Below are 16,547 nucleotides of genomic sequence, written 5' to 3'. Positions count from 1 at the left end.
TGTGTTATGCAGTCTATAATTTTATTGAATATAAACATTAAGTTATTTTCCATTTAGAAACCATACTCATAAAACATGCTATCTGTACAATTATGGCACGTTATATATAAATTGTCATGACATGAAAATAAATACAGCCATTTAAATACAAAAATGCCAAATAAAATAGTTACATGTACAGAGTGATTTCATTATAAATTTATCTTTCTGTATCATTAATGTACCAGAGTGGTTTATCTTTTTAACATTTTCTAGATAGCTGGAAAGTGTTAAAAGATCATGCACTGTCAAAATCAAGTCCATAAAAAGTGGAAATTTCATTCACAGCTCTGTAAAAGTACAGTGATTTTAAAATGACTAGAGAACAGTAAGAGACTCCTAGAACAAAGAGTTAAATAGCTTTCTTATTAAATTAGGCTGGAAGCAGGCAAATAATTTGAAGATTTTCAAGAAATATTATGCTAAAAAAATGTAATTGTCTGAAGTAACTTTTTTCCATAGCATAAGTTTTGGGTAGAAACAGCATTAAACTAAACAAGAATGGACCATTATACTGTCATAACAAGAAGTGGGTGAGTTCAGTACTGCTTGCTGTGAACGTTAGTTAATTTTTTGTTTGTTTTACTTATGGGAAAAATTCTAGTAGATAATACACTATGAAAGCACCACATTTCATACCTTTGTCCCTGAAGAAGCAAAACAGAACAGACATCTTGTAATCTTCCTTCACTTCCATCAGAGGTACCATTAGCTGATTTGTGAACTGGCAGCGTTTTTCAAGAGTTAATGCCCTGCTCTATCACAACCAAATGGCATTGTCCAAACCAAACCTATACAATCTGAAATCGCATACTTCTTACAGAGTGTAACAGTTATTCCTAGAATCAAGGATCAAAGAACTATGTGGAATCTTGAGTAATTTTAAAAGACTTCCTTTTCAAGTCCATAGCTGCAATAATCATGCAAAAGCAGTGCTACTGCCTGATCTATATGTTACTTATGACAAAGTATGCAGCAGTCATGAAATAGGTGTAGAAATCAAGAATTAAACCTACTAATTTCAAAGCCATAGTATGTTTATAACACCATAGTTTTAATAAGCCACTATGTGATCATTGAAATAGTCTCCTACTGTTCTGGAAGGTTAGGAAAAACTGACAGAACAGATAGGTTTGTGTTAGAATCTACAGTGGAACAATGCCAGAGATTAAGTTTTGATGAACAGCAGCTCTGTAAAATATATCATTAGATATAAGGCAGACTAATTTCAAGTTTGGAATGCAGCAGACAGGCAAAATTCATTGCTACTTTACCCACTGACATATTACTGGTTTAGCTAGCTTTGTGCAACCTTTATTTCATCTTTATCTCTTTCTTGCATGAAAATGAAACTGTTTATCAGCAAACACACTTCTGTTTGCATAAGAAATGCGTTTAAAGTTACAGCATAAAAAAAAAAAAAAAAAACCTTTTCAGCTGCAGATAATCTTTCCCAAACTTCTCTAACAATTGGAGGGTTTCTGATATTAAAAAAATGGACCTCTTTTCCCCTGGTTTTCTTTGAAAAGGAGGGGTTATTACCATTGTTAACTACAAGCTTATTACACTGTTGTAGTATCACATTTAAGTAATGACCTTATTCCAGAAAGGCATACTATCACCTGGAAGTGGACTATAAGCCTGCTAATACAATTCACTTCCCACTACGAAGCCCTACTGCTATATGATTGGTGTTATTCTGCATTTCATATTTCTTCCTTGATTTGAGCCAATCTACAGCATTTTACAGTTTTGCTTTTTAAATTTCAGGTAAAATGGAGTAACTCAAACATCACATTGAGATCCTAATATAAATACGTTTTTTAAAATGTTAACCTACATTATTTTGAAAAAATATTACCAGTAATACTGTATACAGCTAACAGTAACTGTATACAGATAACAACATAGCAGTTCACTGTAGCTTGAATAGCATCTCTCTGCACATTTTAGGGAGTGTAATTCCCAAGCATGTGGGAAAGGTGGCTATAGATTTTATCACACTACCCACAGTTTTGAGTGTATCCTCAGTTTCCAACTCAGGATCTTCTTTGCCAATGGCTTACTGCAACATCTCACAGGCTTTCAGCTGTACATATCGATGTTTACAAGGTAAAGTCATCGTTAAGTTGCTGAAGTAGTGATAAAAACTTAGTTCCAGTACTCATCATGAGAAAGTGACCCTCCAGCTTCTGATACTGTCACATTTTTTTCTGTCACTTAAAAAGAACAAGCCTGAAAGCGGATGGCCATGCTACGCAATAGGTGGGATGTCAGTGAAATAATGCCACACAAATGCAAAAAGCAATTGAAACGGTCTGAAAGACCTAAAGTAATCTGGAAAATTCAGAATATATCATTCCTATCGCTCAATTTCTATTAGGTAAGAGCGAGCTGTGGTTTCACCTTAAATAGCAGCATGTAACATATAGAAAATAAAAGACCAATATGTCAGACAAGTTAAGCTCAGCTGTCACATAAAATTCAAAACTTACCTTTAACCCTTTTCACTTAGTTTCAGAAGCTTTAGGTAGATACAAAGTGATCACAAAACTTCTGGAGGCAGTCTGGTTGTTCTTAACCTCATGCATTAGTACTTAAGTGTTCTGCAATAACATGGTAGTTCCATAGATCAGTAACACTTGAATAGCCACTTCAGTTGTATTTTCAGTGGACTTAATGCTAAAGTTTAATATTAGGTTTTGTCAGAGCATTTCTTCTTCCTAGCAGGTATGAGCACAAACGCCAAGGCAATTCGCTTGTTAGTAATTAGGTTTTCTATGTTAGTGCAACACCTCAGGAAACCTGTAATTCTGTGCTCTTCCAATTCTAAGGAAGTGGACATTTAGTATTATTTTGATCTGTCCTCTAGCTTCAAGGTATGGCACATTATCTGTTCTGTCACATTAAATACATTCATTTAGGTTACATAGCAAATGCATGTTTTAGTGCTATTCCATGTCTTTGAAAAGGCCTACCAATTAGAAACCATTTCTTAAAGCAAAAAACATTCACAGCTGAAAAATGCACCGAACACAATAGAAAAAAAAAAATCACCATAATTGTATTCCATTAATCTCTCACTTTGCAGTGTGCTCAAATGAAAATAACCTTAAGGAAACAGTTACACTTTGTGGAGAACTAATGTGCAGTCTTCGTTCTCCTTGAAGAGACTGGACATAACTGGGTCATCTTTGGCCTGTACATTCTTCAAATAATAGTTTACTATCTTGCCATCGAGTTTGTACTGATGAGGAATGCTTTCATAGGGTTTAAGGTCAAGGTCCAGGACAGAAACAGAAAAAGTGAATCTTGATTTGGATGCTAGTACCACAGGTCTTTGCTCAGAGCTGGAAAACAAAACCGTATTACACATCTGAGTCACCGAGGTTAGGATTTTTCATTCACACGTCCCAGGTCCCCTTACAGAAGTGACTCTCGTATTTATTTTACAACTTTCACGAAAGCCTAAGAAAATAAATGTCAATGTAGCACTCAGGAAATTACAGCTCCAGCTTAAGTAGTCTTTAAGTAAATTTGCTGAATCTTCTTCCAGTCATTTTCCTTTCAGCTTCCACAGAGTTTAAGTCAAAATGCTACTCACAATTAGTCTGTCTCTGTATTTAGTGAATACACTAAATATCACTATTTCTAGGTGAGATTGAATACAAATCAAGAGCCTTATTAACTAGCAGAAGAAATTACTGCAACTCTCACTTGGTTCAAGGTAATACAATTTAGTATCAGAACTACTGTCCAAGCATATTGAAGGATGGAGAATTTAGTAACAGATCAACTTTTGCAAGAGCCATCTCCCACATGAACCTTTTACTCAAGAACCGCAGGGCAAACGCAGAAGACCATATGCTCTAAAGTAAAATCCCCCATATAAGAGCAAGACTTATTGCTGACACAAGTCAAAACAGGTAACACTTTGGCAAAGCCTCTTGCCTTACAGTAGATGTCACCTCCTGATATTGCCTTGTTTCTATTGATATGCTTAATACAGACTTCTGTTTTCTAATTAAAGTTAAAAGCAACTCATCTAGAAAAAAATCTCTCCGATGAGGACAGCAAGGCAGAAAAATTTTACCTAGCTAAATACCATGTATATCTACCATGAACAATCAACTCAAACTTCACGACGGGAGTAAATATAAAAGCTTGACCTTTTATCAACTTAAAACCCTTCAAGAAAAACCAGATGTCTACCCTGTCTTAAATCAGAACCCTACCTCACCAATATGCCCACAGAGAAATATTTGGACACACACACACACACAGGAAAACAAAAAAAAAAAGCTTCAACAGTTATATGGATTTACTGAACTGTGTAAATGAATCTTCAGATTCCTAATGAATATTAGTCACTCAAAAGCAGATAACTCTTACCATTCGTCTTGTAGACAAGGTGAAAGGGAAATCATGATGGAGCAGTCTTTAGCAGTCATTGCTATTCTGTACTGTTGCACCTACACAACATAGAAATGACAAGAATTTTCCATTATTATTTGTATTTACCTTTATATAAAGCATATACCATTCTTTATGTTCTTTCAAAAGGCACTGGTACACTTAGTATATTACTATGTTGGTAGTTAAAAGAGCTGGAAATTATCTCTATAGCAGATGTTTAGCAAGAACAAGTGCTTTTACAGCATCCTGTGTAAAAACTTATTTCTACAGAAATGTCTTTTCCTGAAGGTCAGAGAAGCACCTGGTCATGTAAATGCCTCCTCAGCCTAGACAGGAAATAGCCAGCTTTTTTTTTTTCCATGAACAGGTGCTAAATAGTTTGGTTTTAAGTGTTTCTGCTACATACCATACAGCTTGGCACCCTGTCAAAACTAAGCACTTTTACCTGTACAAAATTCTAACGAGACAGTGGTGATGCTAACAGGCTATCCATCGATTTCAGTTAGATAAGTGTTTATTAAAAACTGTCAGACAAAAGTTTCAACAATATATACAGGAAAAGTACCTTTGTTAATGCAAATGCTATTGTCCCATCATCTTCAGTTGAAAGATCTAGCAGCTTCTCATAAAATGCTTCATTGTAAGGCCCATCTATCTGTAATGTACTTCTAAATAAATTTTAAAAGAAGATTTACAGACAGCCAAGATGATTTACTGATAGCCAGTGAGATCTTTCTTAAGCAGCCCGGATATTCAGATTAGAACATACCAACACCAACACCAGTAAAGATGGCAACAGGTTAATTAACACCCTGACCAATCCCTATGAGCCTCATTTTGCTTAAGATCTGCTACTGTTTAGGTTTGGGTGTTTGTTTTGGTTTGTTTGTTAGTTTGTTTTTAAGATTAATCACTCTTAATTCACCCTCACCTCTGTATCACAAAAGCAGCATTTTTTTTAGTGAAAATCGGAAAGTTTCAAAGTTTGTAACTGTGGAAGTTCCCAGAAAGCTTGGCTTTCTGGGCAAATAGTGGGGCATGAACTTTCTTACAAGACCCTGCTCCCCACCCCCCCACTTCATAATGCGTGCAGGTACTTGATGTGCTAGCAATGGAATGGCTTACTTGGTCTCCTTCCTTCCTATGTTAAATACCTGGACTCCTGAAAATATGAACCCATAAAAATGGAGTTTTAGAGCATACAGACACCACATAGATAAAAGAATACATTTTCAAGTGACTTGCTTCACGTACAAATATCCAGGTAAGCCCCACTGCAAATGGTTTAAGCAGAACTTAAGGCCACTGCATTGCCTGCCAGAATATAACCCTTCAAATTGCAACAAAGGAACCCAAAGCTGCACCACCTTGTAAGTGAAGCCACAGTGCCCTCTTGTGATCAGTGGCAGAATTACAGGCAAGTTACCCCTCAAGAATGCAAAAAAGTGTCAAAGTTACGGCTTTTTATAGTGATTATTTCAACTAATAAGCCGTATTTTAGAACAAATGTAGCAGCTTGCAATATTCAATATTTGTTCACCAGGCACGATATATAGCAAGATAAAGATTCATGTGCCTCAAGTATGATTTGATTGCTTGTGATCTGGCATTTTAAGCTACTCTTACTCTTAACAAGGTCAGGCTGAACAAGAGCAGATATTAATTAGTCCATTATCCCTTCAATTGTTCTGTTACATCCTGCAAGTTCAGTTTGGATTGTTGCTGAATATCAAAGTAAGGGTTTTAAAGGGCAGGTAGTAGGTAGACCAATACGACTTGAGAATGACTGTAAGAACACCATTATTACTGCATTTAATGCCATTATCATCTTCCACTTATCTGGCATTTCAAGTTAGAGATTCAGAACATACAATACCATTAACGATGGTGACACACAGCATACCAAAAGATAACAAATAGTTGCATGTGTACAGACTCAGTCTTGCCTGCAAAGCTATTTAATCAGAACTGAAAAGACATCAAATCTTACCTCTCTTCAGGAAACTCCTCTAAGTACTGTTCAACTCTAGTGTACAATGGATAGAGTCCTTCAATATCCAGCATGTCAAGCATCTGAGCCTGAAGGGTTTTATAAAGCAGACAACCCTTTGGTAAGCCAGAGCTTTCCAATTTATGTTTACCTAGAAGAAAATATATTTTCAAAAAAAAGGCAAATATGATGTCTTTGTTTTGCTTCATTTTGCTATCACAGGTACTTGTTCACAAAGCAAATCCAAATGTGCTTCAGACCAGTCAAAGAAAAAAAGCCAAAACACTTCCATTTCCAAGCACTAATATAACAGGTGCCTCTACTTAATTGCACATTTAAATAACACGTATTTGGCTGTAAAATACCATACTTGATATACAACTCTACAAATTATTCAGATGAAAACGAACACTTCCATTGCAATCTACTTGTTCACATCTACAAGAATTTTTTTGCAAGTTTGAAGCCACCACAAATTTGATTTCAACAGTACAAACTGCTGGTAGAGAGTAATTTGGCAAATCAGAGTCTCTCTCAGATAGTATAAATTGAATCATATTTGATATTTGTGTAAGACAGACAGCTCTTTCTCCACAAAATACAGCAAAAAGCAACCAGCAGTAAAACAGATCTTCCTTAAAGCAGATCAAGAAGCACACTATTTGTATAATTGGAGTAATTAGCAGCTTCGTGAACAATTCAAACTTTACGGGGAATTAACATGATTTACAGCCTTCCAGCTCTCATTTCCCATTTTTCCCCCCAGTATTCATACCTTCTCTTTACCAGGAGTGGTGTAGAAGAAAATAAAGTGAGCTACACCCTAGAAGGCTAGTCTGACAGAAGGAGCAAGGAAAGGCAAGGAACAGGTGCTATGTATCAGACCAACAAAAGCAGCCAGATTTCATCACATAGAACATAAAAATTCCCCAGTCATTTAAAATAACCTATTACTGTTACCAGCTCAAATGGGTATTTTCTTTTATTTATCCTCTGCTACCTTCTGAATTCATTTTTACCCCAGTCAGCAGGTACAATGCTAGAAGTTCTCACTGCAAGGTCACCCTACAAACAATTATTTAGCAGCTATGTGGCTCAGAACTTTTTTTTTTTTTTTAAAAAAAAAAAAAAGAAATCACTAAATTCCCACTGTTTCAGTTCTCACACCACTATTAAAGACCAACTGAGAGGCAAGCATCCAAATCATTATGTGATAGCATTTAGTTATTGATATTGTTCAAGTAATTATTTCTTACCATTTCTTACTAGCTCCTTATTAAAAGCACTTGCTTCACAGTAGCTTCTTCCTTGTGAAATGGGAACTGTCTTCATATCACCTGCCCTGCAGGCATCAGTACTACTTAGTAGCGTCATAGTTATAACATGGATTAGTTCTTTAACAATTGTCCTTGTACAGTGTGGTCCACTGACCAATCCATTTGAAGGGAAAAAGAAAGGTTTTAAGTGACGAGCAAGTTCGTTCCAGTCAGATACACATTCCTGATCATCTTTACAGCCATAAATTAGTTCCCCGTTCTACAAATGAAAAAGGGAGATTGAGACACTTCATGAAATACAGTTACTCATACTTAGTTAATCAAAGTATTACATTTAATGTTTTTAAATGACACATGAAAGCGTTAGTATAACAGTATACATACAAATACACCCATTCCCAATCTCTTACTCAGATACCCCAGGTAACAACCTTTGAATTAGGACCACAAATAAAACAAACCATTTAAGTCACATGCTACTTACTCAACTACTGTAAGTAATAAGAACAATAGAAGTGAAATGATACTTAGCTTGTTTTCCTATTTCTTCTTTTTGAATAATGTCAATAGTGAAAAAGTGCAATGTTAAACAACCTTTTTTTAAAAGCCAAATAGGAAAAGGAAAGCTATAATCGAAAGAGACAGAAAAATCATGATATTTACCTGCAGTCTAATAAATAAACAGGACAGTTCATACAATTTTAAGTAATTCAAGTAGTTGGCTTAATACTTGAATAAATTGAAAATAATTTTATTTCTTAGAATTAATCTAAGATCCGCATAATCCATCACTTACTGCTTTATATTTTCCCTACATTACTTCCACATAAAAGGTGACTTTTTACTTCTTCAGTGAGGCATGCTGTGCGTTTGACTTGCACAAATGTTGTAATTGTAATTTCCAAAAATACTTGTAGCAACATGCGAAGTTCTCTACCTTCTTCGTCCTGAGGCATACCAAGTTTTAAAATGGTCACCTTTGAAAGTCTTTTTCTATTAGTTGTTCCTTTGTGATTCACTTCAACTAATTAGTTCTGGAAAACTCCTATTTACCTGTCCTAACTTGAAATCTAACAACGGATTTTTCCATTTTTCCATTCTCTTCTACTTCATGGTCCATTAGTGATGGTGCCAATTAAGCAGTATCTTGACTGTTCAGGTGCTGAAGTCAAGTTGTTTAACCAAGGAAATTAAAAAAAAAAAAAGCAAGACAGAGACGGATTTGATTGCTTACCTTAAATATTTTCAAGTTGTTCTGTGCCTCCTGTAATAAGCTCTTCAAAGCAAAGTGCATTCTTTGTTTATTTCTAGGGGGAAAAAAAAGCATATAAACATCCAAGAAATCCAAGAATGTTTTATCACCACCATTAGGTATTTACACCTATGCCTGGAGGACTCTGTCGAGTCAAAACTGGGCACCTGAAGTGAACACACCCATTAAGCATTGTTACTCATGCTAAAGTCACTGCAAAGACTAACTACTGGAAATTAGAATATTAAATCTGGGCAAATTAAAACATTTCTGAGGTTTCATGTTATGTAGCAGAAGGTACTGTTGCATTAATTAAAGAACTCTGATTCCTGAAATAGGTGTTAAGAGGCATATAGCACCAGAAACATTCACTGTAAAAGTCAGACAAGCAGGCATTAATCATTTTTAATGCTTCTGGGAAACTCAAAGTAATCTGAGAAAGAAATCTACAATGGATTTTTTTGCCGCAAAAACACAGGTCACACAACTCCTTACCCTGAGAAGAGATCCAATGGGCAATATTTACTTGGTCGCTTCCATTTTCCATTTGCTACCTGTTGAAAAGCAGAACTACTCTTGTTAATCACTTTCTGTAATAGCTGTTCTCGGTTATTTTAAGGCAGGTGTGTGGCACTAATATCCTCTCTTCAGAAGTCCCATGATACTTAAACTCCTTGGACTTCCAGCTCATGACTACTAAGTGTCTTCCATGTCATATTTGCCTCAAAACACTCAAACTGTATTCACAAATGGAAAGTAGGACAAAAGGTCACATTAAATTCCAGTAAGCCAGTTATATGATTTCAGATACAAAATGGACATTGCTCATATACATCCCACATGTTACTGTAGTGGGTTTACGTGGCATGGTTTTGGTAGCAGGGGGCTATAGGGGTGGCTTCTGTGAGAAGGATCTAGAAGCTGCCCCATGTTTGGTAAGGGCCCCACCGCTGACCAGAGCCAAGCCAATAAGCCGTGTTGTTTTGTGCCTCTTTGAGAGCATATTTAAGTCAGGGAAAAAAAAAAAAAAAAAAAAAAAAAAAACACTGCGCCAGACAGCAGCTGGGAGAGTGAGAGGAGTGAGGAATGGCCTTGCAGGTGCCAAGGTCAGTGCAGAAGGAGGGGGAGAGGTGCTCCAGGCGCCGGAGCAGAAGTCCCCTGCGGCCTGTGGTGAGGACCATGGTGAAGCAGGATGTCCCCCTGCAGCCCATGGAGTACCACGGTGGAGCAGGGTTCCACGCTGCAGCCCGTGGAGGAGACCACGGTGGAGCAGGTGGCCCTGCACCGACGGAGGCTGCCGCCTGTGGAAGACCCCTGCCGGAGCAGATTCCGGGCCGGACCTGTAGCCCGTGGAGAGGAGCCCACGCAGGAGCAGGTGACCTGGCAGGAGCTGCTGCCCGTAGGGGAGCCAGGTTGGAGCAGTTTTCTCCTGAGGGATGGACCCTGTGGTACGGACCCATATCTGGAGCAGCTCTGGAAGAGCTGCTGCCTGTGGGAAGCCCACGCCAGATCAGTTCATCAAGGACTGCATCCCGTGGGTGGGACCCCACAGCACAGGGAACAAGAGTGACCGAGAAGGAGCAGCAAAGAAGCACTGGAGACTGACCATAATCCCCATTCCCCCGTTCCCTTGCGCCACTCGGTGGGAGGAGGTGGAAGAGGGTGGATGGGGGGGGGAAGGTGCTTTTGGTTTCTTTCCTTTGTTTCTTGCTTCTCTAGGTTGTTAGTAATAGGCAATAGATGTTACTATCTCCCTATGCTGAGTCTGTTTTGCCCATCACAATAATTACTGCATGATCTCCCTGGCCTTATCTAAACCCTTGAGCCCTTTTCATCATATTTTCTCCCCATTCCTCTTTGAGGAGGGGGAGTGAGAGAGCAGTTGTGGAGTTCAGCCGCCCACCGGATTAAAACCACCACAGTTACCTGCTGCTTTACGGTATGGGATGTCACCATGCATTCGCTGAGCTGTATTTAAGAGGAAATTTGATTTAAGAGTTTACCTTACCAACAGGTTCAATAGTCCCTAAGGACAAATATTGTATTTGTTTGCTTCCAACTTCCCACAGAAATTTTTCCACCTCTCACTAAATAGATTCACACCCAGCAACTCAGATCCATATCCACCTACCATTGTTAGTCATATCAGAGGTTTAAGCAACAACACGCAAGTTTCAACATGAAATAAGCTTATAACTGTGAATAAAACACAGTACTGTCAAAAGAAAGCAGGACGAAGACCAAAAAAATTACCTTTAGATGCTGATGCATACAGTAACGACACACCTTGTGTTTTATCTCCTGTGAAACATGGCTGGAAAAAGGAATGAAGCCACACTTGGGCTAAAACAAACAAACAGAAATGATTACAAATAGAAATGCATTTCTTTCTACAAAGGGCCCACAATATGCAAATCTTTCAAGTATTTACACAGAAAAAAATATATAAATCAACGCCTAATACTTAAAGGTTTTATATACGTCACTGTACATTATTCCCAATTATTTTAGAGTACTCAGTGAAGAAATAAGGACACACAAAATTGCTGTGGCCTACAGAAGAAACCTACTAATATCTGGGAATTTAACAAGTTTCAAAAGATCAGAAATTTGGTGAGGGAGCAGGGATGGTATTTTATCCTATGGGTCACAGCAAAAGCAGTGAGCTATGCCATATCCTACTGCTGAATTTCTTCAAATTGCTCTGGTCAGTACACGCTTAAAAACTGTAAAACAACAAAACCACAAAAAAAAAACAGAAGGATTTTCTCCTATTCAATACCTTAATCTCTATGCAGAGGATTGGCCGATGTTCCACAAAACGATAGGTCTGCAGCCTGGTAAGATTAGGAAGGCACATTGCATAACCACTAAGTGTGTCCATATCCTTATCACAGCGAGACTCTAGAGAGAAAAAAAAACACCACCAAGAAAATTAAGTGTGTGGATTTTTCTTTTACACTGTAGTTGTGTTGTTCAGCAGTTGGGGGAAAAAAGAAATGAAACAAAACACACATACACACAAAAAAAACACAACACAAAGGCAGGACACAGTTTAGCAGGATTTAGCCAATTATGCACTTGCATAAATCTGGCCTTCCCATTAGCAACACCCATTTTCTCCTTCCTCAAAAGTGTCATAAAGAGTGCTTCAAGAGCTGCTTTTAATGGCCTGTTTCCAGCTCATCCTAGGAAACTTAGCAATGAGAGGCCTGAAACAGCAAAGGAGTGGCCAAGGTAGAGATTTATAACTGTATTCAAAGACACGATCTCATGTGTGCTTACTAAAATTGCTGCCATCCCTGGGCCTGTGGAAATGGACAGGCGTATCAATAGCGACAGGCAGAAGTTGAGGAGAAAGTGTAAATCTAAACAGAATCCACAAGTGGCTTAGCTCGATTCCTCAGTTTGCATGTAGTGCTTCTGCAAGGTTTCAAACATTTGTCCCAGGCTTGAAATCAAGATACAATGTACTGAAAAATATTGATAGGAAGCAACTAACTGAAGAACCACCTCTCCCTAACATTCCAGTATTTACAACAAAATAATAAATAGGACAAAAGCAACATAAAAGAAACAAAAGTTAGGCTCCTCTTCCTTAAAGGAGGATTCCTGATTCTATGATAGTTTATTGCAAGAATTTTTAAAACCACCCAAAAATAGTATTTCTGAATATAGTCCAGATAAACAGTCTTGAGGGAAAAAAAAAAAAAAAAAAAAAAACACAAGCAAGCAAAAAGGTTTCGGACTAAGGTTACAAGGAATTGCATAGATTAAAGCCTTGAAATAACCTCCCTCCACGCACCTTCGGGGAAAGGTAACAGGACAGAGAAAGGTCTGTGAGATTTTAATTCAAATTTAATGAGAACATACAGTCCTAGTTTTTCAAATATCTCTGTTGCTAAAAAGACAGGGAATACATGTGTTCAGTTAACAGCATCTGTTCTTTAAAAAAAAAATTAAAAAAAAAAAAAAAAAAAAAGCCCATTCTTAAAAATATATCACAATAGAAAACAAAACAAATAAAAAAATCACAGAAAAGGAAGCCTCCTTAGGCACCACCCTGCAAACACATGCAGTACTTCACTAGGATGAGCAAGAGGAAACCTCTGTTTAAGATCATTTTGTTGAAAAAAAGTAACTAAATTCTATCATTAACTTCTACCAAAGCATCATTGGTTTTGTAACTTCTGTTTTTCACTTTAGCAACTTTTATTAGGCACAGTATTTACTTACCTTCCTGGTTTCTGGTACTCTGAAACTTTCTCAGGTGACAAGTCAATACAGAGTGCCTTTTCCATAGGTAAATTAAGTCACTTTTTCCAAGGGATCAAAGGCTTCAAGGAACTGGCTACACTTACCAAAGGATTTAATATCACATCTTTCTTCTATGAAATCTCCTAAAACAGATGTTTCTGAGCCTTCTAAAGAAGGCTTGAGAAAACAGTATTTTAATGTGTATCTTCCACCACCCTCCTTTATCTTTCTAAAGGACTTCAAGAGCAAGGTAAAAAGCTTGTTCAGGAATTATCAAACACAGGCTTAATGTGGATCCCTTTCTCCAATTTGATGAAACCACTAGCAGATGCAGTTTTAAAGCCTGGAACACACCCATTTTTCCACAACAAATTTTCAGCTTTTCATTGTTTTAGTACTGAAAGAAGTTCCCTCATGTTCTGGGTTATGATACTTTTTTTAACTTTATTTTAAAGCACAATGTTTTTATAGCTTGAGCAATGACCCCCTTTTAATGGGGCACTTACCTGGCCTCTCTGGCTGAATCTTTAAACAGAGCTGTCTTACAAAGTCTAAAGGCAGTTGAATAATTTCCTATTTAAAAAAAAAAAAAAAAAAAAAGTAAATATATGTATTTCAACACAAAGATTAACACCCAGAGTTTGGGAGTCTTAAAATGGAATACCAAAGCTCAACGGACATTAACAGCAGTATACTAAGCTATACGATCAGCAGCTTCTCTCTCAGGTTAACCACCTATATGAAGACCTGCACCTGAGTTCACATACAACACTTTGAAAACAAAATGGAATTTTAACAAATGCATGAAAAAAGTCATTTTTCAGGATGAGTTTAACGTTCATGAAGAAACTTGCATCATTTCCCAAATGAAACAGTCCCACTTCTGGCCGGTGTCTCACTCCCCACCCCTCCAAGGCAGAGTTGTGCCCATCAGGTTCCAACCCCAACTTCCCCACTCAGGTACCTGATGGTCAGTTAACGAGATCTCGCCACCTTGAAGTGCATGGCAAGGAAAGTTACCTCTGAGTGCACACAGATCTAGACAGTTTGTGTGAACCAGATTCCTCCCCTTGTTTTGCAAAGGTAGTCTCAAAACCTATCTTTCTCACCTCTCACCTTATACAGGGCCAAGGAATGACCGCTTTTTTCAGCAGTAGCTTGAAACAGTGCAAGCCACAGAGTACAATCCAATCACCTCAGCAGCACAAAGCAGGATCTTTGTTCTTAACCAAATGCTTCTTGTGTGTAGTTTGCTCAAGAATATCTCTAAACCCTATTAATTGCTTTCAGTGGCATTCAGTGTTCCCGAAAAGACTGTATAGTTTACCATGCATAAGCCATTTATTTTAAGAATAAAACATTTACCCCATGGTGAACATAATTCTCCCCAAAGAACTGCTTCATGACATGTTTTCCAAAGTCTACGATGTTTTGCAGATGGTGTAGTATTTCCTCTGAAGTCTGGAAGAAAGAAACGTAGTAATTAAATTATGAAATAATGATAAACACTACTCAAGGATACATACGCGTACTACTCATAGACTTAGCACACCAATTAAGTCAGTACATATTGAAATTAAATGGACACACACAACTTAGGCTACATTTGTTTCCCTGCTGCTCTTTAAGAGGCTGGGATGGCCACAAAAAACAGAGAAGATGATTATTCAACTTGAGTTTCAGAGGAAAAAAGGACAGAGAAAATTAAGAAAGTGGAAGTTGGAGAGATCACTCAAGATCTATTATTAGTACTCAACAGCTCAAAGATCTCTAAGTAAAAGCAGAGACGCAGCAAGCCTCCTCACCAAGAGGTTGAGTTCAGGAGAGCCTCTGAGTGCTACAAAATACTTCACCTGGAGGTTCAGAAGAGAATGGCCCAAAAGACTGAGCCAAATCCCAAACCTTTGCACAAACAAAATTTGTTACCTGTCCCAAATGCTGCCCTAGACAATGAAAACTCTTAGTATAGCACCATCATTAATTTTACACTGTGCGTCTATAAGGAAACACCGAAGTTCTTCCACAAGATAAAAACGCCAAGCTAGACAGGAACGAAGCTGTCTGAGTGCCAGCAGCGGGATGGCCACCTCGGCGTGGTCTCACTTGGGCACGCTTCTGCACCTCAGAGAGGCAGCAGAGGGCCCGTGCACGAGAAGCCTTTCAGTATGATCACATCCCCAGTACCTGAGCATACTCTGGTTCTCTGCACACTGTTCTATTGGTACTACAACCTCCAAGCTCCCTTCCTGGATCTTTTTCTGGAAACACTCCTGTCGTGGTTTAACCCGACCGGCAGCTAAACACCACGCAGCCGTTCGCTCACCCTCCCCCCTCCCTCTCTGGGACGGGGGAGAGAAATGGAAAGTGAAGCCCGTGAGTTGAGATAAAGACAGTTTAATAAGACAGGGAAAAAAATAACAAAAATAATAATAACAATAATAATAATGATGATACAATGGTGATAATACGAAAGTAATAATAGTATGTACAAACAAGTGATGCACAATGCAATTGCTCACCACCCGCTGACCGATGCCCAGCCTAACCCCGAGCAGTCCGGCCCCCTCCCCCCGGCTAGCCACCCCTATATATTGTTTAGCATGACGTCAGATGGTATGGAATACCCCTTTGGCTAGTTTGGGTCACCTGTCCTGGGTCTGTCCCCTCCCAGCTCTTACTGCACCCCCCAGCCTGCCCGTTGGCAGGACAGAGCAAAGGCTGAGATGTCCTTGGCTTAGTATAAGCACTGCTCTGCAACAATTAAAGCATCGGGGTGTTATCAGCACTCTTCTCATTCTAAGCCAAAACACAGCATTCCACCAGCTACTAGGAAGAAAATTAATTCTGTGCTAACTGAAACCAGGACAACTCCTTTGCCTACACTACAGAGCACTGAACCACACAGATGTGCTCCTGGGATTAAGTTACAGTAGAAGAAGAGGAAGTGTAACACTGATGTCCCAGTTAGAAAATCACAGAGGGAAAAAAAAACATCAACAGGAGAAAAAAAAAAGTTCTGTACTCTGCACTACAGAGCAGAAGAAGAGAAAATAAAATGCTAGGAGGGCTTCACTCAGGTAATGACAAAGACTTGATGGAGAACCAGGGAAAGACAACATCCAGCAGGAATTAAATGTGTAAGGAGGATAAAGCAGACCATCACTAACCAGGCAATTTTATTACCTTTATTCTATAATGCCATTACAATAGGTAGATTTTTTTCCACCAGGAGGGGTTACCTAACAAATTTACACCAATTGCATAACTCGGATTATTTTGTTACCAGAATTCAGGCCTGCTGAGACTGCACACCAAG

General features: G+C 38.3%; 1 protein-coding gene across 1 annotated transcript in view; it reads right to left on the bottom strand.

Moving 5' to 3' along the window:
- Nucleotides 1-11: 11 nt before the first annotated feature.
- IPPK (inositol-pentakisphosphate 2-kinase) overlaps nt 12-16,547 on the bottom strand; it is a 30,504-nt gene continuing 13,968 nt past the window's right edge. Inside the window, exons 3-13 of the mRNA XM_082767938.1 lie at nt 14,597-14,692; nt 13,738-13,804; nt 11,757-11,878; nt 11,228-11,317; nt 9,470-9,528; nt 8,957-9,029; nt 7,702-7,981; nt 6,446-6,596; nt 5,021-5,123; nt 4,432-4,511; nt 12-3,389 (exon numbers count right to left, since the gene is read on the bottom strand). Of these exons, the coding sequence (XP_082624064.1) occupies nt 3,164-3,389; nt 4,432-4,511; nt 5,021-5,123; nt 6,446-6,596; nt 7,702-7,981; nt 8,957-9,029; nt 9,470-9,528; nt 11,228-11,317; nt 11,757-11,878; nt 13,738-13,804; nt 14,597-14,692 (1,347 nt within the window). The 3' untranslated portion in view covers nt 12-3,163. The remainder of the gene's footprint in view (nt 3,390-4,431; nt 4,512-5,020; nt 5,124-6,445; nt 6,597-7,701; nt 7,982-8,956; nt 9,030-9,469; nt 9,529-11,227; nt 11,318-11,756; nt 11,879-13,737; nt 13,805-14,596; nt 14,693-16,547) is intronic.

Source organism: Aythya marila (assembly GCF_965140915.1).
Source record: "Aythya marila genome assembly, chromosome: 10".
In the NCBI taxonomy this organism is placed as follows: Eukaryota; Metazoa; Chordata; class Aves; order Anseriformes; family Anatidae; genus Aythya; species Aythya marila.
The sequence above is the reverse complement of the archived record's forward strand: the minus strand, read 5'-3'. Positions and strand labels throughout refer to the sequence as shown.